Source organism: Bipolaris oryzae, assembly GCF_000523455.1.
Source record: "Bipolaris oryzae ATCC 44560 unplaced genomic scaffold scaffold_0, whole genome shotgun sequence".
Taxonomy (NCBI): Eukaryota; Fungi; Ascomycota; class Dothideomycetes; order Pleosporales; family Pleosporaceae; genus Bipolaris; species Bipolaris oryzae.
In genome coordinates this window covers 460,690-483,347 of record NW_006911276.1, presented here as the reverse complement: position 1 = coordinate 483,347, position 22,658 = coordinate 460,690, and the positions used below count along the sequence as shown (strand labels likewise).

The window sequence follows — 22,658 nt, the reverse complement described above, 5'->3', positions numbered from 1 at the left end:
CCCCTCACCCCTCCGGTCCCAGTATGCAATCGTCAGGATCAGCAATGCAGGCACGCCATGACGCAGCGCCACGAGCATCCTCAGACTCTGACATCCCTGTCCACGAGGCCCACAAAAACGCTTGACATGTCTTCCGAAATGCGACGAGACGCGTCCAGAACAGTCACCAGGTGTGGCCGGCTGCAGTTAGCACCGGCTCCTATCCGTTATTAGATCTGTCCATATTAACTCCTGCCTGCCATCCATGTGCCTGTTCCCTGGGTCCAGGAACGGGACACGGCTCCGACATGGAGAGCCCATTCAGCCAGATCCGCGCTGACCCTGACTGAGTAACCGTTGCATCACTTGTATCACATACTCGGGGGCTTCTGGGTGGCAGACTTCATCTTGCATTTACTCAACCTGAGTCAAGCGCCAGTTCTATAGTCCCTGGCGAACCCTGGCGCACCACGCATTCTGTAGACAAGAAAGTGGGCTTGATAAACTTGGAGCTGGGCTTCCCCACACATCACACAGTGCCTATCGTACACCCATGTGGCTGATGAACTTTGGTATGTGACGCTTTCGGACCGAAGGTATGGATATACATAGTATCGCTGGGACAGCCAAGCACCGTCCAAGTCATCATTCGCCGAAGACGTCCTCCTTGGTTGGTGTCTCTTTGCGACGCAGTGCCACAAAGTACGCCTCTCTGGATTCCTGCAGCTGTCAGCGTTGAACACAAAGAGCTCCGGGTTGCATACAGCCCGTGACGACTCGGGCTTTTCCCGATGTACTTTGGCAAAGAGACGCTTGAGTTTCATCTCAAAAGCCTTCTCCTCGGCTCCTTTATAGTACTTGCAGAGAAAGTGGCCGTCGGTCTTTAACGTGTCAAAGGCAAACATTAGAGCTGCCATGCACAGGTCCTGCCACAGTTAATAGTCTATCTGTAACTCGGAGGAGTACTGCTTACCATGCTGCCTGTGTGGTCTCTGAAAGCATTGCCGCTCGTGTTCATCATCCTAATATAAGGGTCACTAAGGCTCTTTTTGTAGAAGCCGGTAGTCTGGTCCCAGGGTTCTGACATATCACTGAGTACCACGTCTACTGTTCTTCCCCGCTGTGTGTCGCGCTCTTTGAGCGACAGATTGGTCGAGATTGGTTTGTCGCCATCTTCGTCCTCAAGTGGCCGTCCAATCGCTTCAGGGTCTGCGCCATCTAAATGTGCTTGACGTTCGATCTCAATATAACCCCGCTGCATTTCATCCAGCTCTTCCTCAGTGAGGCCTTCGCTTGTGCTCGAGGAAACCTGTCTCCTAGGCCGACCCAGATCTGTATCTCGAACATATGCTCGCACCTGATCTTGAATAATAGGCGATAGGAAATCACCTTGAATAGTCGAAACACCTCGAGGAGGTTGGGCGGGTATGAGATCGATGCCAACGACTCGCCCATCTGGAGATGTGCGATTCACGGCAACCTGATCAGCGTGAGATGATGCTGAAAGAAGGAAATTCAACCAACAAACCTGAGACCACGACCCTGGTGCATATCCCTGGTGACGTTAACTTTGAACTACTCAATGCAGAGGACAGACCTACCAAGTCAACAACTGTTTGCCCAGGTCTAAATAGCTTGTGTTTGCCATTGAGCTGTGATATATTAGTCACTGCCCAGTCTTTACCGTGATACGCTTCTACCTCAAGCAGCTTGAATGCAGCACGGCTCTTCAAGCCTTGAACTCGTGCTTCCTTGGCAAAAAAGTCCCTGCCCTGTCGTGATTTCCATCTGGTCGAGGACGATGACGAATGACGTATCGATTGTGCAAAAATATCATGAGCACGAGAACTACACGTCGAACATGCTGAAGCAAAACACACGGTAACTTCTGGATAAACACGAGAGCCCAATAGTAAGCTATCAGTGATTTGCCGAAAGAGGCGACGCGATAACATTGTAAAGACGCAGAGGAAGAATTTCACATCTCGCTCTTTGCGGGCTAGATAATCTGATTTGACTACTTATCGATAACGGGTACGCATGGTACCTCGACCGTCTCAACATCACGCAGCAAACCAGCTCCAGATCGATTCGTATTCATCAGGAGACACTTTGTAGAGGCCATACGATTGAATACAACCACAAACTCTGTCCAGAAGTTATCTTGTTCCCTCTAAGCTCAGCCGGGATTCGTGGCTGCGCCGTTCGCATCCAACCACCCGAAATATTATCGCATCCTCCAGGTCGACCTCGGGATATTCAAACCATGACGGAATCCCTTCCACGGCCGATTCGTGTACTACCCCGCTATCTCGTGTATTCTCCACAACAGACTTTCCCAGCTTGGCATTGGGTCGTGCGGCCCTTGGAGCAAAAGCCTTGATACATCGTCATGTTAGTCATACCGGAGTACTAGTAAGAGCGTTCCGGGTACGGGGTAAATCACCACTACTACTGTTCAGCAACACAAGGATTAATAGCGGCTCACACCGCCGGAAGGACACAGCACAAGGACACAAGACAGGACGCGTGGAAACAACCATATGTGGCTTCTAGGCGGCTGACTGAAAGGGGTGATGTGGTGCCCAGCTGACTATGACGCCCTAGTAAGGGGTGGTGAGGCGAAAGGCCGGATTCTTCTAGAATGCCCTTGTGCCCTCCCCTGGCTAGCCTACGACGGGAGCATGTGTATGGTTTCCACGTCCCAAGACTGTACGACATGATGTAATTTGATGCCATCCGAGTCCGATTGACTCGGTGAGGGAGGCGTGCGCTGCACCTGTAGCTCATTGGCAGCGGAACACGGCAGACATGTTGCAACCGGAAAAGGATAACATGTGCCAGTCGGGGCTAAGTATGACATCGCGAAGTACCGGACGCGGCTGTCAGCGAGTACCGTGGTCGTTTATAAAGGCGTTGCGGACAACATTCGTTGGCTCGCGGCGCGCTAGACTAAAATCTGCCTTGTCCTCCCGCTGTCCTCAAATCTCCACATCCAGCCCATTCAAACACCGCAACCTCATTTGCGCCGCAGGACCCATGAGACACACGCACCCCGGAGTGCAAACAGTCACCGTCTAGCTGCCTTGCATGGAAGATCGGATTCACCGCGAATTGACCGTACCCGCCCGCCTCACTGCGAGAAAACCGTCTACACCTCCGAAACAGTCACCTCCGATGACCTCGAAATCACGTCGCGCGGCCTTTTCTTTGCTTCGATAAAACCCTGCCTTTACTCCGGCAGCACCAGACTCGCTCCACCTCCCGCCAGTGTGATACTCCGACCAGTCTAGACTTACATCATGTCCAAATCCACGGAAAAGCCGCAACCACAGGGGGCCGCCATCATGAGCGATGAGCCAGGAAACGGTATAAAGGTATGTACCAGCGCAGTCCATGCTCTCAACACTTTAATTGATACATTCATACAGCCTCTCGGTACGCCCGACATTACCAGCCTACAGCGCATTCGACAGGTCTTTGCGCAGCCGGTCCTAGCCTCGTTTGTTGCAGGCGGCGTGGCTGGCGCAGTCTCCCGGACCGTCGTTTCTCCCCTCGAACGCCTCAAGATTCTGTTTCAAGTCCAGAGTGTCGGTCGCGAGGAATATAAAATGTCAGTGCCCAAGGCCTTGGCCAAGATGTGGAGGGAAGAGGGCTGGAGAGGCTTCATGGCCGGAAACGGCACAAACTGCATACGCATTGTTCCATACTCTGCTGTGCAATTCAGTTCGTATAACGTCTACAAACGGGTAGGTGAATTTCTGCTATTTCCTTTGTTTTCCGGCGAGCGACTTGCTTTTTGAATTGGTGGAATGAGGGGATCAGACGCATGTGGAGCGAAGACTAGGTAGGGTAAGTTGGCGGAGGGCTGACGTAGGTATAATGGCGGAGGAAGAGGAGGTGGGAATTGGGAAAGTCGCACAAGGACAATGAACACCGGCGCAATCCCCTCAATTATGACAGCTAACCTGTATTAGTTCTTCGAGAGTGAGCCAGGTGCACCGCTCGATGCTTACCAACGATTACTCTGTGGAGGTCTCGCCGGTATCACCTCTGTTACCTTTACGTATCCGCTTGATATCGTCCGCACGCGATTGTCGATTCAGTCGGCATCATTCTCGAGCCTGAAGAAAGAGGCCGGCCAGAAACTACCGGGCATGTGGGCACTCCTCGCGAACATGTACAAGACCGAAGGCGGAGTGCCGGCGCTGTATCGCGGCATCCTCCCTACGGTAGCTGGTGTTGCACCATATGTTGGCCTCAACTTCATGGTCTACGAAATGGCCCGTACCCAGTTCACACACGATGGCGAGAAAGACCCCAGTGCGTTCGGTAAGCTGGCAGCCGGTGCAGTTTCTGGCGCTGTCGCGCAAACCATTACATACCCATTTGACGTCCTGCGACGAAGATTTCAGGTCAATACTATGAGCGGTATGGGATACCAGTACGCAGGTGTTGGCGATGCTGTCAAGCAGATCATCAAGACAGAAGGCCTCAGGGGTATGTATAAGGGTATCGTCCCTAATCTGCTCAAGGTTGCGCCCAGCATGGCGAGCAGCTGGCTCAGCTTCGAAATGACCCGAGATTTGCTTATGGGCAAATGGAACTCGGGCTTCTTGTAAAAACAACCGATTCTAAGCATCAACATGATGCAAGCATCGCATTGCGAAGCACCCCTTCGGATAGACGGTTATATATTGACGACCAAACCAACAACTACGCACCTTCGGGAATGAAGATGAGCAGAACCGATTACGAATATTCTGGAAATCACCAAAAAAGAAGAAAACCAGCATTGCATTGGGACTAGCGCGGCTTGGAGATTTGATTCGGGGAAACCCTTTAGCACCCCCTCCCTTGATGGATAATATAGCGACGGCGTTTCTTTTTTTGAACTGGAGTCGTTTACAAACTGCACCTTGTATCTACGTTTTTTTCTCTTTCTCTTCAAACTTGCTTCGAAGTCCTCCTTTAATTTTCTCTCTATCCAGAAAAAAAATGGACAGCACTTCAAGGAGAGGAGGGCTAAATGGGTTACGTTACACATAGACGCATCTCGAGTCCCGACTGATTATATGGGATCGAGATGGCATACTACCTGTACAACAAATGACAGCCTCGAGTATGCGTTAGGAATACGCTTGCGAATAGAAGAAATTCAATATATCATGCACGATTAAAGGTGCTAGTGTCTTTAGGTCGACATTGAATTGGTGTGCGTGAGCAGACATAGATGTACTTGCGCAGACCATTGTCAAGCCCATTACGTCAAGCGTGCCAAGGCCGAGGGGGAATATCAAGATACAAGCATGATCACTCAATTACAGCCAAGTGCCACATGCGTGCTGTTGAACGGTCTGAAATATAGTCTACACAAAGTAGCTGGAAATATCAGCCACCTCCAAGACTATTGCTTGAAATTTGCGAGAAAGAAAGATGGCACATTATTTACAATCTCTCTTTTCCATTTTTTTTTTACAAAGCACCGTCCTTCCTCAGAGTCTCATTGCCCCACGGCTCGTTGGTCAGGCAGGTCAAGCCACCGGCGGGCTCGCACGACTGCCGTCCGCTCAACGGACCTGGCGATGGTAGCTCACCGGACTGAGCACCTGTCGCTTGGGCGGAGTGCTTTAGGGCCTTGAGGAGCTTGACAGTCGAGTCGTATGTAAGGTCCTCGTAGTAGTCGTCGTTGATCTGAACCATGGGGGCATTCGCACATGCACCGAGGCATTCCACCTCTGTGAATGTGAAGAGGCCGTCTGGCGTAGTCTCTCCGTGATGAACACCCAATGTATCTTCGCAAGCCTTCATGACGGCATCGCTATCGCAGAGCATGCAAGGGGTCTAGCATTATATCAACACCGTGTTCCAATTGCAAAGTTTGAATTCCTAAAAACTTACAGTTGTGCAGACTTGGACGTGGTACTTGCCCACGGGGTCCCGGTTGTACATTGTGTAGAAAGTGGCAACTTCGTATACACGCATTGGCGGCATCTCGAGTATCCGCGCAACCTCGTTCATGACGCTGATGCTGCAGAATCCGTGCTGGCGCTGACCGAGGTCGAGAAGCGGCATAACGGCTGCCTTCTTGTATTGCGAGGGGTACCGCGAGACGATTTCCTTGATGAGCTCCTCATTTTGCGCCGTGAATTTGAAGGGAATCTTGGGATTGTTCTCGGGCGTGTCGCGGTGCTGCAAAAGACGCAATTAGTCCCACTTCCCCGTTTTGTCTGTGAGCGCTGCCGGTTGCAGGCAAAAAGTACATACGACGTTGAGCGAGCCGCTCTCATTCCACGCGGGGCGCGAGACGCTGAAGGCCCGCCATTGAGCCCTCTGGAACGGTCGCGAGGCGCGTGGGGCAATTCGGCAGGCAAAGGGTACCAGTCTTGAGGCCATGGTGGGTTGTGACTGCGGGCGGGAGGCGATGGCGTCGATTGAAGTCGTCAACGATGAAGCTCGTCGAGAGTGCCAAGCCGTGCAGGGATTATTGCAATCAACCCGCTCTGATTGGCTGCGTCTGGGGTCTCCACCAAGTGCCAGCCCGAACGAGCATCTGTCTCTGTCATCGTCAACTCCTCTGCCATTATGGGCTTCATGTTTTCCTGATGCCCGACGTTTCTGCTCGATCGCGTGTTCCCCGGGTCTCCACGACTCTAATGGCCGTGCTGCTCGATTCACACTGCTTTCTGCCCTTGGTGTGGCAGGGCATGCATCCCCACTACGGCTGAGCCCGCCACGTAGCAAGCTCCACCGACACTGTCGCTTCTGGCCATGCTGCTCATGCTCACCACACAGTCGGATGCTTCATTTTTCTTTGGTCAGGCTGTCCTCACAGGCTGCGGGGCCATGGCTTTGCTGGCAGTTTCCGATGCTATGACTGTTTTGGGCCGGGGACGGTTCATTGCCTAGCACGAGCGAGACCAATGAATTGTCCCTCTGGCGGTCTACCACGTCTGATGCCCAGTGGGTCTGCCACTACAAACGCTGGGTGCGCCTTGCGAGCCTGCAGCGTCCTCAGGATACTTTCAGTGGGCAAAGCAACGCACAGTAAAATGCCTCTGAACCCGTCACCGGTGGAACGATGCTGCAGCCCGTAGCCAATCGGCCTCTGTTCGCCTCACCCGCGGCGCTGTGCGCGGGCATGCTAGCCGTTTGATGTGTTGTACGCATGTTTGTAGTGTCCGATTTGGCGTCTTCGAGCCTGCAGGATTTCTATGCGACTTTCTCGAGGCGTGTTTCAGAGTCATTGTGCTACTACGTGTACAAGGTCATCGCTCTTACCGCACTTCACTAGCAGGCCCACGGCGGTCAACATCTTGCATGTATAAGTACCGTTCGTCGATGATTCGCAGACCCTCCAATCCCTCTCTTCTCTCTCTCTCCACTACATCTACTTAACGGAGCTCTTATAGCACCGCACTTGCACATTAATAATTCCACCTTGTACACATTTGCCTGCCCACCCCCATCCCCATTCCCATATACACCGAGCATGTGCAGGTTCACCATCGCTACGCTCGAATGCGGGCACCCGCAAGAGGACCACGTAGACACATACGGATGCCCATACTTCCAAAGAAGCAATCTCCACTGTGACCGCGACAACCCGAACAACAAAGATCGATTCACTATCAAGACCTGGGACCGTGAAGGCATATGCAACCGATGTCTCAGTGTAGCTCGCAAGAGGGAGGAAGAGGCGATAGAGCGTGAGCAAAAGAAATACGACGAGCAGCGTCGCCGAGAAGCCAAGGAGCGGGAGGAGGAGTTGCGCCGTGGAGAACGAGAGGTCCTCGAAAGGGGGCATCGACAAGAAGAGGAGCGACTTGCTGAGAAGAAACGCCGCGAAGAGGCTCAAAGGGCACAAGAGAGGCAAAAATGGGCATCCGAGGAACGTACTAGGGAAGTGGAAAGGAAAAGTAAAGAAGAGTATGAGCGACAGATCCAGCTGCAAATGGACAAGGACATGGAGTTCATGATGGCAAAGTCACGAGAAGAAGCTGAACGGAGAGAACGGGAAGAAGAGGAGGAAATACAGCGAGCTCTGGCCGAATCTGCGAGACTAATACGCTCGGAGAGGAGTTATCAAGAAGATCAGGTACGTGAAGAATTTGCACTCCAAACTGTGCCTCGCTTATACAACAAGTGTTTTAAATATTTTACTAACATGCCACTTTTTCTATAGATGTCATCAGGATCACGAGAACAAAACGGTGGCCGAATCGAGTCCTGGATTGAAAGCACATCACGCACTACTACAACCACAACCGTAAACAACCACAGCAGCGGCAACAACCACAGCAATAGCTACAGCAACAACCACAACAGCAGCAATAGCTACAACAACAACAACAACAACCATAACCACAACAGCAGCAACAGCCACAATAGCAACAGCTCAAACTACCCTCAAAAGTCATCCTCGCCTCCCTCACCACCTGCCACTCCTCCCACCAGAAAGGCTACTTCACCGCCACCACCACCGCCTCTTCCCGTCACCGCCCCCCGATCCCCCGTCAACAAATCCACCGCTCGCGCCCCACCACCACCGCCTCCCGCCCCCAAGCCAGCGGCCCCAGCCAAAGAAATCAACTACTCACTCCCCGCCGTCGGCGACCAAAAAATCGGTCGTTTCCGCCTGGGAAGCCGAGCCGTCCCCGTCCACGAATCCCAGGACATACCCGAGACCCCCATCGCCCCCGCGAAGCCCATTGCACCCACCACACCCGCTCCCATGGTCCGTCTCGGCGGCGCAATCCCCGTCTCCGACGTGCCCATTGTGCGTGAAATCAAGGGCCAGGTCAAGCCTGTCCCCAGTGCCATGGAGAATGCTAGACCAGCGCTGCCGCTCAGGAAGCCAAGTGTCTCCCGCAAGGGACCGCCTCCTCCCGTGCCCAACCGTGATGGCAGAGACCCGCAGCTCGAGGCTATGCTCGCCAAGCGCCGGGCGTGGGAGCCCGAGGAGGATGAGGGTGCGACAATTACGCCGCCCAGGTCTCCTTCCAAGGGGCAGACGCCTCCGGCTAGGAGGATGACTCAGAATGAGTTTGATACCAAGCGCAAGATGGGGTGGAAGAATAACGAGGATGAGTAAGGGAGAAGGGGAGAATTCAGCGTATAATCCTTTTTTTGTACATGTATTTACTTTTTTTTTTCATTTTTCTACAAAGGATCAATCGAGGGATTTTTGGTTGCATTTGTGGTACACATCGCTTAGTAGCTATACTTTGACTTTGGCCAACATCTGAGATATAATCTATTCTGGTAATATGATCCGTCGATATTGTTGGTTTTAAGCACGTTCCCAAAGTGAATTATTCCCCTTCGTCTCAAGAGTTGTGTGTCAGCATTATGTGACGTAATACTCCCGCTTTAGGAACTCATATATGTAGTCGTACTCATTGTAACTACTAGTTGACGTATCTGCATTTGAGAGCCGCTCTCCACACTCGTCAACACTCTGACACTATCGATATGTTAGCACGAAACTGATATACGTGTTGCCACATAAACAGCACAAGACAAGCCTGCCTTACCATGTCAGGATCGTATTTGGCATATTCGAAAAAGGCATTGAGCTTGTTGATGTAATCAGGGGTGTTGAGGTTGACCTCCTGGTTACGAACCTCGTCACAGCCATGTCTGCCATTCTTAGCACACAACCTGATAAACTCGAGTAAGCACTTACGCTACAACTCTCGCTTGAATACCCTCCTCCTTGACAACATCCATTACGAGCTTGGCAGATATGATACGGTCAGCGTGTTCGAGTTGATAGTCGTCTTGGCCAGTCGAGAGAGACGCCAGGTAATTCAGTACGTGGATATCGTCTGCACGTCTCTCCTGAAGGATGATGGCGATGATGTCTTTCAAGTCTCTGATAGTATACGTAGCGGCCCCGTCAGTGGTTTTGATGTGAGAAATGTCTGCGCTGTATAGCATTTTCAACGACTGCTCTCTGTAAGCACTGTATCCCTGGCCGTAATACGTGCTGTCTGGTAAACGAAGATACAGGATTTGGACGTTGGATAGCCCCAGAAGAGGCGAAGCAGCGATATCATACTTTCCGACTCGAATCGTCGTGTTGTTACGAACTGTAATTTCTAAATTAGAATCAGTCAAGAAACCAGTCCTTGTGGTGATTTACCTGCGGGTGCTTCTTCCAACCCATTAACACCACTGCCCTCTCCTCCCCTTAACGACGCACTAGACATAATCTCATACGAACTCCCCAATCCATACTCCAGCTCTTCCCTCCTCGTTTCATTTCCCGCCTCACCCCCCGTATCCGCATTGAACACGACCGTAGTAACGCACTTGAACACGAACAGATCATGAAGGATGTCTGGGTTCTGGAAGAGCAGGCTGTCGACGGTGTGGGCGGTGAAGTACATGGAGCCACTATTTGCTGTTAGCAAAGGGATATGAGCAACGGGTGGGTGGGTGAGTGGGGGGATGTACCCAGTACATGAGAAGGGTGAGGGGGTGGATGAGGCGAGGCATAGGGTCATTAGGAGAGCGAGGAGGAGGAAGTAATAGTCGTGTAAGAACATTGCGGCGGGTTGATTCGAGGGTCAAGCGGAGGATGGAAGTGTAAGGAGAGGAAAGACCTAGGAAGAAAGTGAGAGGTTGAGAAGGTAAGGTCTGCAAATGTGTTGAGGTGGAATACTTGTACGAAGCAGTAACGACGCTTTGCTTGGGAAGGCACGCACCGGAAGCTACCAATGCTACCTGGAACCTCACACCACCATAACAAGTAGTAACATACACATAGCATGCCAACGACGAACCAACTAGCTACATAAAAGTGTACCTGAAGCTTGTGGATGAAACCGATCACTACGTGGCTTCAATTTCCCGGCTCGTAGGAAGATAACAATATCGAAAATTTAACAAATACAAATCAAGTGTTATTCCATCCTCTGGTATATCAATGCTATATAAGTCTACAAGGTTTCGTGACTTCGTTACCATTAATCGGACGCAAAACATAAACAATCATCAAACAAAAACATCATCATAGACATACCGAAAGCCCATCGTAACAGTCATTAAAATAAAGAAAATCTGGTATCCAAAGAAAGGTATTAAAAGACGTGAAGCCAACAAAACACTATCGGAATATCGAAGCCAAAACGCTCTCCAAAGTATCAGCCAGCGGATCCTCAGGCCTCTTCCGCCCATTCTCATCGAAGCGTGGTGGCAGCTCAATCGTCGCATCAGACGCATCCGATCCAGGAGATTCGTCTCGGTGGTGTCTCTTACGGCTCCTGCCAGACTCCCTCGAACTTTGTGAATTATCATCGTCTCGATGTCGCCTCCGTCTCCTGTGCCCACGATGTTCCTGGTCGCTGTCGTCACCCTCAGGAGAAGGCTCTCGCGAAGGTTCCCGAGCGGGCTCCTCCTGCGGCTCTAAATTGAACTTGACACTCTTCTCTTCTTCTGGAGGGGGAGGAGTTGGAAGAACTGGACTAGGGCTGCGAGACTTCTCTATGGGCCCTATTCACGTATCAGCAATGATGTTCAGCACTACCGGCTGGCAGCGTCCCAAACCCACCACGTGCAGAAGCGAAGTTTTTGTGCTCGTTACCGATATGATTAGGGGCTGGAGCACTCACATTACCGTCCGTACGACGGGGTTGGCCATAGTAAGCATCGTGTGGCTGAGGAGGAGGAGGCGCATAGGGGTTTCCGACATGGACATCGCTATGAGGCGGATGGATGTATTGTGAAGGGTGGTTGGGTTCATAAGCGGTATTAGGTGGAGGGGGGTAGTCAGCTGGATTGTAGGGTGGGTAAGGACTGTGAGCGTTGGGATCGACGGCGGGTGCGTTGGGAGGTGGAGGGAAGTAGTTCGTCTCAGGGAAGTAGCGTGAATCATTGGTGTAGGCTGTGGATGCGGTAGGGCTACCGTATGGACTGTCGTAGGTGCCAGTCGAGTATGCCGAATCCTCCTCGCCTGTTGATTCTTGAGCAAACTAGTTCCGATATGGGCGAAGGGTGGACTCACGTCGTCTTTCGGCTTCCTTTTCGGCCTTCTTACGATCTCTTCTCTTTGTTGCCTCATGAGCAGCTAAACCGGCAACGCCAGCAACTGCTGCCGTCTCTGCAACCGCCCGTGCCCGACTCTTACTCCGGCTCCGGCTCTTACCGCCCGAAGAAGAAGAAGAAGAAGAGCTTCGTCGTCGTCTACGGCGCGAGCGGGTTCGGTCGCGACTGCGGCTACGGCTACGGCTACGGCTTCGACTTCTCGCTGGGCGATCGGTGTAGATGGGATCACCGCCGTACTCTACTAAGACTGGTTCACTCACTGTACTTTGACGCCTGCTACGGCTGCGCCCGGTAAGACGGGAGAGGACTGACCTCGATCTGGAACGTGACCTTGACCTCGAGCGCGATGCTTCCCTAGCTTCCTTCTTAGCCTTGCGTTTCTCATAGAGTCCAGTGATAGCTGCGCCAGTAACACCGGCGGCAGCGATTGGTACACCCTGTCGAATGCGGCTTGGAGAGCGCTTTCCCTCACGCTTCCGGGATTTGCTACGCCGGCGTTCAGCAAGGCCGGCGAGAACAGCACTAGCTAGGCCAACTTCTGCTACTCGCTTGTTGCGGTGCTCGGGGTCCATGTGTTTGCTCGTACTACGAGACCTACTCCTGTCTGATACCACCGAGACGGACCTCGACTTTCTTCGGCCCCTCCTATGGCGGGACTTGCTCCTATGACGAGATCTGCTGCGGTGTCGATCTTCTATGATTGTGACCGTCTCTTCCTTCATCTTGGCCTTGTTCCTTTGCCCAGCAGCGTAGGCAAGAGCTCCGACGCCTGCGAGAGCGGCAAGAGTACCAAGCTCTCTGGCCCTGGATTTGCTACGGTGACGGGATTTGCTGCGGTGACGAGACTTGTGACGTCGGTGCTCTCTACCCCTGTCCAAAGAGACAGATCGGGAACGAGAGCGGGAACGGTTGTTGAACCTGTCAAGAGCTACGGCACTCACGGCACCTAGCGTGCCATAGCCAAGGGCATTACCAATGGAGCCGCCAGGTGCTTCACCCTTTCTCTTGCGGTGATGTCTGATAATCTGGCCAGCAGCGACGCCAGCAAGGGCACCTGCAGCGACGTCACGTTTGACGCGCGTTTCGCTTCCGCCCCAGGTATCCTTGGTTTTGTAATAATACACGTCATCGTCGCTGTAGTAGTTTTGTTCCTCATCGTGACGGTTTCCACGGTCAATCTCTTTGTATCGACGTTCATAGTAGTAGTCCTGCTCTTGTTGCTGTCGAACAACCGGCCTTTCCTCTTCGTAGACGGGCTCCGGAACGCGTTCACGAATGATGATGGGCTGAGGAGCCTCCTCTCGGATAATAATAGGCTGCATCTGCATCTGCATAGGCTGAGCAGCTTCATTGCGGATGTAGATGGATTGGGGAGGGGCCTGTGGCTGCGGTTGCGGTTCAGGGCGGAAATACTCAGTGGACCTGGAGTACTTTTCCAACTCGTACGGCTGCTCTCGGGGGAAGATTTCCTCGTCACGCTCATATTCCCGCGAGATGCGGATTTCAGTGCGTGCCGGGGAGGGCGCGCGCTCGTACTCACGCTCATACTCGCGGTGGATGCGATACTCGGATCGCTGTGGTGAGGGCGAACGTTCGGCATAGTGGTAGTGTCGGACTTCACGAACAGGCTCTACGCTTCGCTCAATAACGTAGTCCTTGACGGAGCGGTGGTCGTCAAAGTCGTTGCGGCTGCGCTGGACCAGCCGCATCTCGGACTCGTATGTGTCTTCCTCGAGGGTGCGATCAGGGAGTTTGTAGCGCCTGACTGTGGTGTAGCCACCACCGCCATTGCGCGATGAGCCGGTCTCCCATTCGCGCTCGCGCTCTGTCTTCTTGTAGATGACGGACATGGGTGCGGCGGGGGAGGGGGGAAAGTGGTTGAGGGGTGAGTGGTGGGGTAAGTTGTGGTCAAGGCGGAAGTGGGCGCAAAACGGTATTTGTTGCGGGCAGTGGCTGTCGGCCAGGAAATGTGATGCCTGGCTATTACTCAGCCAGCGGCTACAAGGCGCTGCTGATGTGACTGTCAAAGGCAGGCCCCCAGTCGATCGATTGCGAGTCGTGGTCGATTGGTGAAGAGGGGGGGGGGGATCAGCCCACGCAGGTACACGGCGGGAGATGGGCAATGCTGGCACTTGTGGTGGAATAGCAGACGACGGCGGGGTAATAAGAGAGGGAGGGCAGAAGAGGCAGCGAGGCAGCGAGGCAGCGAGGCAGACGACGTCAAGTGTCATGGAGAGCGGATCGCGTCAGAAGACAGGGTTGGGTTCTCGACTGCCCAGATGCTGGAACTCAGCACCCGGTTGACGTCATGGGGGTACTGTCCGCAGGCCTCGACCAGGATGCAATCAGACATGGGCCTTGGGCGCGAATGCTCTGCCTCTGCATGGCCAATGAAGTAGTGCATGGCTACTACAGTATACTGCGGCTTGTATATGTAAGTATACTATATGTCCAAGGCATACATGCAGGGGCAGTGCACGTCGGGATGGGTGCAACCACGCCCTCAGCGGGCAGCGGGCAACGGGCAGTGGGCGCAGTGGCAGCCCTACCATTGCCGTGTGCGTGTGTGTGCGTGTGCGTGGAGCGACAGCGGGAGAGCGGCCGTAGCATCATGCGAACCGGTGCCTGCACGCTGCCACATTCGCTAGAAGTTTCTTTTAGTGGGCTCAAGAAAGTGACCGGACGTTGCGCCATGCCTCCGTCGCATATAGCCCCGCATGCCGTATGAGGCTGCCACCGGCGACCAGCGACCAGCGACCATGTGCACGCGGCCTTTGCAAACGCCTCGATCCGCTGACACGCCCTCGCCTCGACCGTCTGACGCCTTGATGCCTGTGACGCCGCCCTCATGGCCCGCCTCGGATCCATGGTCGACGGTGACTATTTCAGCAATGGTCTGCTGCAACAACTGCCAGAGGGGCCATGAAGAAAACACAATCTCCTCCCTCTCTGCTGCACAGCTTACACCTACATACATGCTGCTAACGCCTAACAGCAGTGAGGCGACCCAACACTTCTGGGGTCACGCTGCTAGCCCTATGCATCACCACTACCTCTGATTCGACTTTGCGTACGCTTGTACGGTCAAGGCAGCATCCAAGAGAGACATCAGACGACCTTTTTTTTTTCCTGATCCCCTCCAGAGGCTGCCCAATCGACCCAAAGGCTGCCCACGGGCCGTTCCAGAAGATGCCACTCAACAGGTCGAGTGTTTTTTTTTGCAGCCAGCCCTGCGGATAGCACACGTGGAATAGAGCCACTATTACGATCCAGAAATGTCCTATAAATGAGTCCATTCTTTTCCATGACCAACGGTCCGCAGCCTGCAGCAGGCTGGGGGCGGCATGATTGTTCAGGTCTCGGGCGTCTCATGGTACACTGCTCAGCTCCTGTCACAGCTCTTGACAGATGTACATATCATCAGCCTCCGCCACCATCAGCTGCTCACCGGAACCACAACACTACTGAAGAATCTACTGCGCCAAATGTCATACCAACCCATGCGTCTTCCCGTCTTGTGGCATTAACCCCGCTGATACGGCCCCTCAACATCAATCCCTCTTCATAGTCGACAAGCCAGAATGATGATAATAACATACTACTAGACGCCGCAGCTATCCGAAATCTTCTATTAGGGTAACAACAGAAGAACAATGTACAATCTCGATCCATAGAAACCCCCAACAACAATGCCATATCCATCACGACGTATATCAAGCCCAAACGCCAAAGGGTTGCAACATCTTGTCCACAAACCCCTAGGAAATGCACACTTTCCTTACGCCGCTCTTGCTTAAACAATGCCGTAAACCCGCTTTGCAATAAAGTAGCAGGCCAGACCAAACGTAATAAGGCCCCCAGTAATGGACCAGAACCAGTTAAGATTTTGAATATCTTGTCCGGGCACAAGACTAGCTTTGGGTCAGCAACTCATCTTGGCCCCCCATGCAATGTTATCCACTTACCAGTTCATGCCCCAGATACCAGTCACAACGTTCATGGGCAGCACAATGGTTCCCAGCACCGTCAGCTTGCCTAGAATGTCAGACGTCTTTTCTTGCCGCTCATTCATCCGGATGTTGATCTGCGCCAGGTAGTTGCTATGGGCGCGAGAAAGAAGACTGTAACTCCTCGTTAGTTTGCACCTTGGGCAAGCCACTTCTTCTCAAACTTACTTTTCATAGTGGCTCAAATTGCCAGTCATGGTAACAATGTGATCTTGAATATCTCCAAGATACATGCCGATTTCGTTGCGAGGCGCAATATCCCACTGCTCGTTGCATCTCTTTGCAAATCCCTTGATGACATCGGCCTTGTTGCCCAACAGCCGGTACAAGCTCATCACCTTCTTTCGACACTCGCCTACCCGACGCAGCATGTCTCGGCCCGTGTCCTGTTGTGACTTGACCTCAGGCGGATCCTTGTAGTGTGGGTTGTTGTAGCTATGACTCTTTTCCTTCTCCGCCTCTTGTTCTTCATCGCTCGAGTGAAGACGTAGAATGGCTTCGTCGATATCGTCGACTTCTTCCTCGATCTTCTGAATCATGGGCGCATACGCGTCCGTCACATCGTCAATTATGGCATACGAAATCCAGTCAGGCGACAGAACAAGGTAGTCCGACAGTTGACGGATGCGGCGACGAACATTTGCAGGGTGCGGTGTCAGGGAAAAGTGGAAGCTTATTACACCTTCCCGGAACACAACAACGTACAGGTTGACGGGATCTAGATAGTCTTCGCTGTTCTCATCCTGCTCAAATGTTCGATAGTTGATGAAGTAGTAGTGCTTGAAGAGTTCGACCTTCTCGCGTTGTTCCTGCATCAAGATGTCCTCGGATGTCAAGGGGTGAATGCCAAACGTCTTGGAAATGACCTTCATCTCCGTCTCCGTGGGCGACATGACATCCAGCCACCACGCAGGTCGTGGGCCGTAGCGCTTCGGTTTCTCGTCTTCGCGTTTGGGTGTTTCAGATGGACGCGGCGTCGTGGAGCGTGTCTGTTCTCCAGAAGAGTGCTTACCGTCCACTTTGGAAGCCGATCGCGAACTATGTCCATTGGTACCCGAGTGTAGCATATCATCCTCCGTATCAGAGCTATCGCTAGTGTCTTCGATAATTGGGGGATCTGGGACAAACAGGTTCCGGAAACTTTGACCGGGCTGCAGCAGTTCGCTGATGCTTTGACTGTGGATGGTATTGTCAAAGGTTTCGTTGAAATAAGTGAACCGATAGGGCGCATCGCTCGCCTCACGGTGCCAGACGCGCCGTCTGGGACGCAGACGACCTTCGACCATGAGCGGTTCGCTAACCTTGCGCATGCGCATGCCTTCCATGGTCCGCTGCTCCTTCTCTTGGTTTGCCCAGGCTTGTAGTACGTCGAGATCAGGCCAGCGGCGGCGTCTCCGTCGACTCGTCGGTTCACCAGTCGTCGGCGCGTTCATGTAATCCTCGTGTCCTATTTCAGACATGGCCTCGTGTGGAAAGCAGACATCTTCAAGTGCCGTTGTCGTCATACGACGTCTCAAGTCGCCAGCAGAAGGAGGTGAGCCTCCATGCTCGTCCCCGTCTATGTTGATCAACGCATCGCGACTCCTGCTGCTGGGCCGGCCGGGATCAGACATGTGGTCGAGATCTGTTGGGATCATGACATCGTCTAGCCCGGAGTGGGGTTCAAACGTCGGGCTGGTGGGCACTGACGGGGGGTTGTTAACATCGTAGTCGTTGAGGTTTGTGGCAGAGTGATGGTGCTGGGTGAAGAGGTCGGGTCGGTGTTCAGGCATCGTCATATGCTTGGGAGCAGACAAGGACGTGCCGCTCCTGCTACGTGCATTGCCGCTGTTGGAGCCATAGCTTGTGCCTGACCTGATGTCACGAACAGAGGAGCTCATCAAGGGGGTCCTGTCGTTGGTGTCGTCGTCGTCTTCGTCGTCGTCGGCGGTATCGCTGTGGTGAAGCAGGTCGGGGGCATGTGAAAGGCGCGACCTGCCATACGAGTTTCCTGGCTTCAAGGGCTGCAGGCGTTGAGGGTTGGGGGTAGGTTGGCTGCCCCGAGGCGGGTACATGGACGTCACAGGCACGCTCGGACGACGCGTCCGGATGGTGGGCTGTTCGCGGTGGTCCAGCAGAGCCTCGCTCTCGAGGCTGGTGTTGCTGAGGTTGCTGTGGGTGCGGTAGAAGCTGCTGCTTCCTCGTGACTGGCCATGACTGGCGGCGCTGGCGAGGGTGGGACGCTCATCCATTGAGTCAGCCTGTGGCAGATCGGCTCCTGCGGCAAAGGATGGGCGACGGTTGCGCCTTTTCTTTCCGCCACGATGCGTCTTCTTCTTCTTTTTGGGCAGAGCAGAAGCAGAGTCAGCGTCTTGTCCTTGGCGCGAAACAGGATCCGAGGCTGCAGCTGTCGCGTACGAAGCATGACCTGAGTTAGCAGCGCTGGCGGGTCCAGGCCCAGTGGAGGAATTGGACGGCATTGCAGCAAGGCGCGCCTCGAAGCAGCAGCAATGGTGGAGCTACTGTGGATGCGTGAGGGGGTATAGATACAGTGGATGGCCACTGGGATACAGACACGCAGGCGTCTGGAAGTAGGAGCGCATAGGAGGACGAGCAGCGAAAGACGACATGTTCATCCAGAATCTGGCAGTGACGTTATTGAGGGCCAGTGCTGCGGTGCGTGCGCCCAGCAGCTAATCATTGGCCTAGCCTTCTGCCAGTTCGCACACTGGGAACCGGCGGGTGCTGTGCCTTGGCGGTGCCCTGCAAGATGACCATGGATATTCATGCGCTTGGATACGCTGATCTCGGGGCCAGCCTCCAGATTGCCATGATGGGGACATGGCATTGACTGACATTTCGCCGTGGTGGTGCGCATAACAGACGTCGTGTGCGCTGTTTCCTCTTTCGGACAGGCCGAGGACAGACGGGGGCCAGCTTCAAACACGCTACTATTTCCTCGCCCTTGAACTGACTCGATACAGATTTGCACGTGGTTGCACAACCATCTCGATGAATTATCTATCATATAGCTACATCGCTAGCAATTATTCCAACGATGCAGGAAAACAACACCAAGCTACATGCCCCTGCTCCACCACCCGCTGCATGCAGAACCAGTCCCCTCTTCATTGCTTTTCACATGTCGCCAACCTTACGGTGCATACCGCCATTGAACGCCATGATAGCCATTTTATCTTGCTATTGGTCACACTACAGCACATATCGATACATTGGACCATAGTTCTCCAGTCCGATTTGATGGACTGCCTCCCTGCCCTTTGCAGCTTCCTGCATCGCTGACTTTTGCTGCGCCAAAGTCCCATATCGTCTATCCAGCTTCTTGTTCTCCCAAGCAAGTAGAGTTCTCAACAGGATAGCCAACAGGCAAAAGAGGAACATGAATCCCGCGCAAATTGACTGACCTTTCACATACAGCGGCCCCTCTGATTTTGGATACAGCCGAGTTCCAAGTACCGGCCCACACTGCCCAATTAGGTTCGCCATCATCAGGCCAGTACCTCTCCGCGTATCTGTACCCTGGTTGTTCGTGATCCACGGCAGAACATTGCCAATGGCTGGGAAGATGCCCGCAGCAGCCAGGAAGACTCCAAAGTATCGTGCTGCCACAGCCTTAGTCGTAGCCAGGATTATATAACCAGCACCGCCGATTGCTGTGAGTATGGCGATCATGATACCGCGCTGTTGTGTGCGATCGGCAATGTAGCAAGTCACAATGACAGTAATGAACGAGACGAAAAAAGGAGGTGCCGTAAGTCCCTGTGCGTTCACATGTGAGAATCCCATCTCAGTAAGGATGGTAGGTAAAAAGACCGGCAGCGATGAGAATGCTACGTTGCCGGAGAAATACATAATCTGAAAATCGTTAGTTCGGTCGACATACTTGACGAGTTTACTCTGCTTACGCCTAAGACCCAACTCTTCAAGTCCAGTACTGCTTCCAGCATTTCCTTCCACTCAATGCTTCCAATTCGAGTCCCCGTACCCGCCTGTGCTACACCACGCGCTTTGGCAACAGCCTTCTCCTCCTCGGTAAGGAATCGCGCTTTCTCCGGGCTGTCTGGCAAAAAGAACCATGTCACAACAGACATTACAACTGTCGGAAGTCCCTCTACAAGAAACAGCACACGCCACTTTGCAAACGATGGATTTCCGCTGGTAATACCGTACGCCAACGCCCCCGAAAATGTGTTTGCTAGTGGTGCGGCCGATAGGAACAATCCACATCTCAGACCGAGCTCGTGTCTGAGATAGAAGAACGAAAGCAGGAACGGTACGCCAGGCCCAAAAGCGATTTCAGCAACTCCCATGAGGAAGCGGAGCACCATCATTCCAGTCCATGATTGAGCCCCAGCTTGTGCGCTCGATATCAGGCCCCATGCAAAGACGCATCCTGCAGCCCAGCGATGCGGAGGCACGACTTTCCACATGACGATAAGGAAGCCGAAGACAATGTAGGAAATGTAAAATATCGTTAGGAGCCATGAGTACTCCGAGCTACTGAGGTGGAGGTCCTCTTCCATACCGGCAATGCGCGCGTTCCTGTGTCTTGTGTCAGCAGTTAGCTCCAAGAAGGTTCCTGATATATCGCATTACCCAATGTTGGATCTGTCAAGAAAAGCAAGAAGATATAGTGCTGCTAGTAATGGGACAACGTGTTTATCTAGTTTCCGTCGTACACGCTTCGCGATGACTGGATCAATCTCTCCTGTAACAGGCGCATCTGGAATGCCGTCTCCATTCTTCTCGACTGCCACCGTGTCAACCTTCTCTTCGTCCTGGCTCTCGCCTGCATAGTATCTCTTGGTAGAAAACGGCGCCATCGTGAGTCCGACGCATTCAAAGACGAAAAGGAAAGCGAGACGGCACACAAGATGCACCTAGTCATACATCGGATGGTCGGGAATATATAAGAAACCTAAGCTTTATCCCCGGAATGCTTCCCCCAAATGCCGAGACTCCGTCTGACCCGTTGCGCCATTCATGATAGGTCGAAGGTATTACAGTTGAGGTAAGGATGTGTGGGGTTCGGTGGAGCGATCGACAATGATGAGCAATAGTGCTCAGCGGAAGCAGACCTGCCGACACCGGAGTCTGGCCGAAGTTAACAACTTCAGGGTGCCCGAGCGTGTGCTGACTACTATTTGGACAGTTGTACAACCATTCCGCTGGTCATGGGTTGTAAGGTCGCGGTCTATATCGGCATACCAAGTCGTGTTGAGATGAAAGCATCGCAGCATGTAGTTATCCGGCATCCGCGGTTTCCATGCACAACTGACAACACAACTATGAATCCTTGAAATAGTGCCATACTACTAAGACTAAATTGCTTACTCCCGAAACCTAGGATCTAGTCTTACATTATAACGCCGAAAGACGAAAACAGCCTCCCAAATCAGATAGAAATATGCTGCATGGTTTGCCCCGGACCAACCTGTGGGCCCAACCTGGGTAAAGGCTTGTACTTGTGCTGCTGCACTGGCGTCCGGCTTTGTCCTGGCAATGTATTCGTTCCTGGATAAGGTTTCTTCGGATCTGGCTTCTTCTGTTCAACCGGCGGTGTAAACGGCTTCGGTTGACCTGGCTTCACGGCCGTCTTCTTCTCGGTAGGATATGCTGGCTTAGGGATGCTGTTGTTCGGGGCAGCAGATGTTGGACCTGGACCCTTGAACGGGGGGATAGATTTGGTAGCTCCGCCGAGCGCTTTCCGACCACCTCCTACGATGCTACCCGGGCCTTTTGCTGCCGTGGATGAAAGAGTGCCGATTGTGCTGTTTGCACGACCTACGGCGCCTCCAGTCGTTTTGGACGCGGTCCCTGTGACGCCTCCAATGGCTTTATTGACTCCTCCTGCCGTCTTCTTGGCCCCGCCTACAGCTCCTTGTACTTGATTTCCGCCAGGATACTTCTTCGCGCCCAAGGGTAATCCGCTTGTCGGTGGTTTGACATTCACAGGCGTAGAATTCGAGCGCTTCATTGCAGGCTTACGGGCAGTCGAAGGCAAGGCCTTTGCTGAAGGCTTATAAGGCTGACCCGTGATGGCAGTGCCATAGCTGGTAGCCTTTTTTTCTATGCCTAAGAGATGGGTTCAGTCAGCATTTCCGAAGAATATTCGAGGATATGGCATTCGATATGAATTTAGAGGGTTCGGGAGCTGAGCAAAAAAGTGTCAAACCTACCGGTTCCTATACTCCTACCGCTATTCTCAATCATATCCCCAGCTTTGATCAACGCATTGCCGCCAAATTCGCCCGCCGATTTCTTCCCCGCATCCACGAACCCCTCGACAGAGTTCCAGATGATGTTTGAAATAAAGCTCGTCATTTTCGCAGATGCAACAAAACAAGAGGCAGCGACGACGCCTAATCTCTCAAGCTGGCAAATGCAATAGATTCGACAGTATCAGTTACAAGACAGGGTACGGAGCAGGTCTAGATGCAACCCTAACGTAGAATGCAGTATGTATTAACAAGTAAAGTAAGAAGCTCAATCTCTCTCCCAGAACACAGCCATCACTCCAGACTCACCTAGACCCTCTTTTCCCCCCAATTCGCCGCCGATCTCTTGTCATTGCGGCAAAAAGCGCGCCACCGCGCAACTCTTTGGAACCGGTTTCGAGAA

The 22,658-nt window shown here is 53.0% G+C and overlaps 12 protein-coding genes across 12 annotated transcripts; 5 read left to right on the top strand and 7 right to left on the bottom strand.

Moving 5' to 3' along the window:
- Window positions 1–57: 57 nt before the first annotated feature.
- On the top strand, window positions 58–213 carry COCMIDRAFT_79832 (uncharacterized protein; the record flags this gene model as incomplete). Its single annotated transcript, XM_007684061.1, has 1 exon — window positions 58–213. One exon carries the CDS (start codon window positions 58–60, stop codon window positions 211–213), a length of 156 nt encoding a protein of 51 aa, XP_007682251.1.
- A 411-nt stretch (window positions 214–624) lies between these two features.
- Window positions 625–1,934, bottom strand: COCMIDRAFT_166 (uncharacterized protein; the record flags this gene model as incomplete). The annotated part of the gene is made up of 6 exons (XM_007683879.1): window positions 625–699; window positions 744–905; window positions 953–1,459; window positions 1,508–1,534; window positions 1,581–1,631; window positions 1,680–1,934. The coding sequence occupies 6 exons, from the start codon at window positions 1,932–1,934 to the stop codon at window positions 625–627; spliced, it is 1,077 nt and encodes a 358-aa protein (XP_007682069.1).
- A 1,347-nt stretch (window positions 1,935–3,281) lies between these two features.
- COCMIDRAFT_165 (uncharacterized protein) lies at window positions 3,282–4,601 on the top strand (the record flags this gene model as incomplete). The annotated part of the gene is made up of 3 exons (XM_007683878.1): window positions 3,282–3,356; window positions 3,411–3,728; window positions 3,957–4,601. The coding sequence occupies 3 exons, from the start codon at window positions 3,282–3,284 to the stop codon at window positions 4,599–4,601; spliced, it is 1,038 nt and encodes a 345-aa protein (XP_007682068.1).
- Window positions 4,602–5,454: 853 nt separating this feature from the next.
- COCMIDRAFT_79313 (uncharacterized protein) lies at window positions 5,455–6,375 on the bottom strand (the record flags this gene model as incomplete). Its single annotated transcript, XM_007684060.1, has 3 exons — window positions 5,455–5,823; window positions 5,881–6,171; window positions 6,247–6,375. 3 exons carry the CDS (start codon window positions 6,373–6,375, stop codon window positions 5,455–5,457), a joined length of 789 nt encoding a protein of 262 aa, XP_007682250.1.
- A 28-nt stretch (window positions 6,376–6,403) lies between these two features.
- On the top strand, window positions 6,404–6,856 carry COCMIDRAFT_79539 (uncharacterized protein; the record flags this gene model as incomplete). The annotated part of the gene is made up of 1 exon (XM_007684059.1): window positions 6,404–6,856. The coding sequence occupies one exon, from the start codon at window positions 6,404–6,406 to the stop codon at window positions 6,854–6,856; it is 453 nt and encodes a 150-aa protein (XP_007682249.1).
- A 615-nt stretch (window positions 6,857–7,471) lies between these two features.
- Window positions 7,472–9,073, top strand: COCMIDRAFT_21346 (uncharacterized protein; the record flags this gene model as incomplete). Its single annotated transcript, XM_007683916.1, has 2 exons — window positions 7,472–8,077; window positions 8,165–9,073. The coding sequence occupies 2 exons, from the start codon at window positions 7,472–7,474 to the stop codon at window positions 9,071–9,073; spliced, it is 1,515 nt and encodes a 504-aa protein (XP_007682106.1).
- Window positions 9,074–9,328: 255 nt separating this feature from the next.
- COCMIDRAFT_79590 (uncharacterized protein) lies at window positions 9,329–10,532 on the bottom strand (the record flags this gene model as incomplete). The annotated part of the gene is made up of 5 exons (XM_007684058.1): window positions 9,329–9,445; window positions 9,516–9,621; window positions 9,668–10,073; window positions 10,157–10,380; window positions 10,441–10,532. The coding sequence occupies 5 exons, from the start codon at window positions 10,530–10,532 to the stop codon at window positions 9,329–9,331; spliced, it is 945 nt and encodes a 314-aa protein (XP_007682248.1).
- A 560-nt stretch (window positions 10,533–11,092) lies between these two features.
- COCMIDRAFT_79504 (uncharacterized protein) lies at window positions 11,093–13,880 on the bottom strand (the record flags this gene model as incomplete). Its single annotated transcript, XM_007684057.1, has 3 exons — window positions 11,093–11,478; window positions 11,537–11,938; window positions 11,990–13,880. The coding sequence occupies 3 exons, from the start codon at window positions 13,878–13,880 to the stop codon at window positions 11,093–11,095; spliced, it is 2,679 nt and encodes an 892-aa protein (XP_007682247.1).
- An 867-nt stretch (window positions 13,881–14,747) lies between these two features.
- COCMIDRAFT_21343 (uncharacterized protein) lies at window positions 14,748–15,089 on the top strand (the record flags this gene model as incomplete). Its single annotated transcript, XM_007683915.1, has 1 exon — window positions 14,748–15,089. One exon carries the CDS (start codon window positions 14,748–14,750, stop codon window positions 15,087–15,089), a length of 342 nt encoding a protein of 113 aa, XP_007682105.1.
- A 734-nt stretch (window positions 15,090–15,823) lies between these two features.
- COCMIDRAFT_21342 (uncharacterized protein) lies at window positions 15,824–18,496 on the bottom strand (the record flags this gene model as incomplete). The annotated part of the gene is made up of 3 exons (XM_007683914.1): window positions 15,824–15,941; window positions 15,996–16,151; window positions 16,206–18,496. The coding sequence occupies 3 exons, from the start codon at window positions 18,494–18,496 to the stop codon at window positions 15,824–15,826; spliced, it is 2,565 nt and encodes an 854-aa protein (XP_007682104.1).
- A 733-nt stretch (window positions 18,497–19,229) lies between these two features.
- On the bottom strand, window positions 19,230–20,860 carry COCMIDRAFT_79405 (uncharacterized protein; the record flags this gene model as incomplete). The annotated part of the gene is made up of 3 exons (XM_007684056.1): window positions 19,230–19,892; window positions 19,943–20,579; window positions 20,634–20,860. 3 exons carry the CDS (start codon window positions 20,858–20,860, stop codon window positions 19,230–19,232), a joined length of 1,527 nt encoding a protein of 508 aa, XP_007682246.1.
- A 572-nt stretch (window positions 20,861–21,432) lies between these two features.
- On the bottom strand, window positions 21,433–22,361 carry COCMIDRAFT_79784 (uncharacterized protein; the record flags this gene model as incomplete). The annotated part of the gene is made up of 2 exons (XM_007684055.1): window positions 21,433–22,112; window positions 22,217–22,361. The coding sequence occupies 2 exons, from the start codon at window positions 22,359–22,361 to the stop codon at window positions 21,433–21,435; spliced, it is 825 nt and encodes a 274-aa protein (XP_007682245.1).
- Between the last annotated feature and the right edge of the window lie 297 nt (window positions 22,362–22,658).